General features: G+C 58.2%; 1 protein-coding gene across 1 annotated transcript in view; it reads right to left on the bottom strand.

Annotated features, from left to right (window-relative positions):
- The window catches only part of EP400 (E1A binding protein p400), an 83,126-nt gene that overhangs the window by 9,909 nt on the left and 71,304 nt on the right, over positions 1-1,913 (bottom strand). Inside the window, exons 30-31 of the mRNA XM_023739305.1 lie at positions 1,335-1,380; positions 1,151-1,260 (exon numbers count right to left, since the gene is read on the bottom strand). Of these exons, the coding sequence (XP_023595073.1) occupies positions 1,151-1,260; positions 1,335-1,380 (156 nt within the window). The remainder of the gene's footprint in view (positions 1-1,150; positions 1,261-1,334; positions 1,381-1,913) is intronic.

The raw sequence follows: 1,913 nt of genomic DNA, 5'->3' as shown, positions 1-1,913 counted from the left end.
GGGGCACTCCGCCCGAGCCTCGCGTGCGTGGCAGGAAGAGGAGACAGGAGGGCGTGCAGGGGTGATCAGCGAGGGGCACTCCGCCCGAGCCTCGCATGCGTGGCAGGAAGAGGAGACACCAACGCCGAATCCGAGGGGCAACGCGTTCCACGCTCAGGCCTCTGACGCACATGAAGCGCCACGTGTGAATCCTGAGGCGTGAGCGCGCAAGCGCCTACAGCTCCAGAGTCCGGGCGGCAGGCCGGGTCCCACGGGAAGAGGCAGCGTGGTTTAGCTGACAGCGGCCATCCGCATCTACAAGGCTGCCTGGTCCCTCTGTCTCCACTTAGACTCTGGTCCCAAAAACACTAAGTAATTCCTGACTACCCACGCATCCCCCAAACACACCTCCTAACGGCTCACCGCTGTCCCTTGTCCTGGGCAGAAGGTAGTCTTAAATCCTACTACTGGCTCAGGGCCTCGAGGCACCTCAGCTTCAGGGTCTTCCCCGAAGTTCAGAGCATCTCACTGACTGTCTGCACTGCCTCCAGAACCCGACTCCTGGCCAGTGGTCAGAGCAGCTGCCAGAGTGGCTAAGGGGCAAAACCTCAGAGTCTGCCTGCCACCCGCCCTCATCCCGCAGTGAGCTCTAAGACACCAATGAGAAGCCGGCAGTGGACACTGGTGTGCCCTTGTGGTCAGGCTCAGCGCCCACCATGCCCATGGGCTCAGGGTGCCCTGGCTCTCCATCTCTGCCCAAGTCTGGCCCCACCTGCTCCCACACCTTGGGGCCATACATCTCCATGGAAGGGACAGCTCCCTGCCTTGTGCCCCACTGGCCCTCACACACTTGGCCGTGCGTGAAAGCTGTCACTGCACGTCCTCTGTGAGCTGAACCATGATGCACCCTCACAGCGCACGCACGCACGCACAGAACTGGGAGCTTCATCTCCTCAGACAGTACAAAGCAAAAACATCTCTGACACCTGGATGGCTCTGAAGGTGCCATATCGGTCAGCTACTTAAATTATCTGATGAAATTCCTGCTAGACTCGTAGTTACTTTTTCACTAAGGGAATGTTTATAAACAAACAAACAAAAAAAACCAAATTATTACCCTGGGCGTCGACGCACAGGGTTACCCGCCACCTTGGGTGTAGGGACAACTCACAGGTAAGGCTCCAGGCGCCACAGGGGAGGCAAGACGCTTGTTGATGGACTGGAAGGTGGCAGCGGGGACGCCCGCGATGGTATTCACAATCACGTTCCCGCTCACAGTGCCTGCAGGGAAGACGCGCGTGAGACAACACGGCCGGAAAACTGAGCTCAATTTGAGCATTTGGTTCTCTTCTTACCAGTGGGTATGCTCGTCCCAGTGACTGATGTTTTGATTGTTCCGGCCTGTTTTAGAAAGAGACTTCATTTAAATTTCTGCATCCAGCTCTCGCCTGTCACCAGTCAAATCGCTCTCCTGCCAAGCGCCCTCTGTGCTCCCCCCGTCTGACAGCTCATGCCCACATGCACAGCATCACACAGCAAGGTGAGTTGGGATGCCTGGGCCCCAGGCTGCCTTTTCCCTTTCACACCTTCACGTATGTCACCACCGTGCTCTAACGGGCACAGGTCAGCTTTAAGGTTTCTGTGTGTGCGTGAGCACAGGAGTGCGTGTTCTGAGGAGAAGGGACCAGGACAGTCTGCATGCTGTCACCGGTACTGTCTGCTCTGCACGTCTGCAGGGAGAGACACTGCTGTGCTGGTCACAGCTGCGAAACCTCTCTGATCCCAAACTTCTCCACCGTTCCACTAAGAGCTGTCTTGGCCTCCCTGGGTGTCTGCTGAGATAGCTGCACCCTAGAGCCGTGGGGGCTGAGAGAGCTGCGCCCCAGAGCCGTGGGGGCTGAGACAGCTGCGCCCCAGAGCCGTGGGGGCTGAGA

The sequence above is a fragment of the Trichechus manatus genome, unplaced genomic scaffold (assembly GCF_000243295.1).
Source record: "Trichechus manatus latirostris isolate Lorelei unplaced genomic scaffold, TriManLat1.0 scaffold00131, whole genome shotgun sequence".
NCBI lineage: Eukaryota > Metazoa > Chordata > Mammalia > Sirenia > Trichechidae > Trichechus > Trichechus manatus.
The sequence above is the reverse complement of the archived record's forward strand: the minus strand, read 5'-3'. Positions and strand labels throughout refer to the sequence as shown.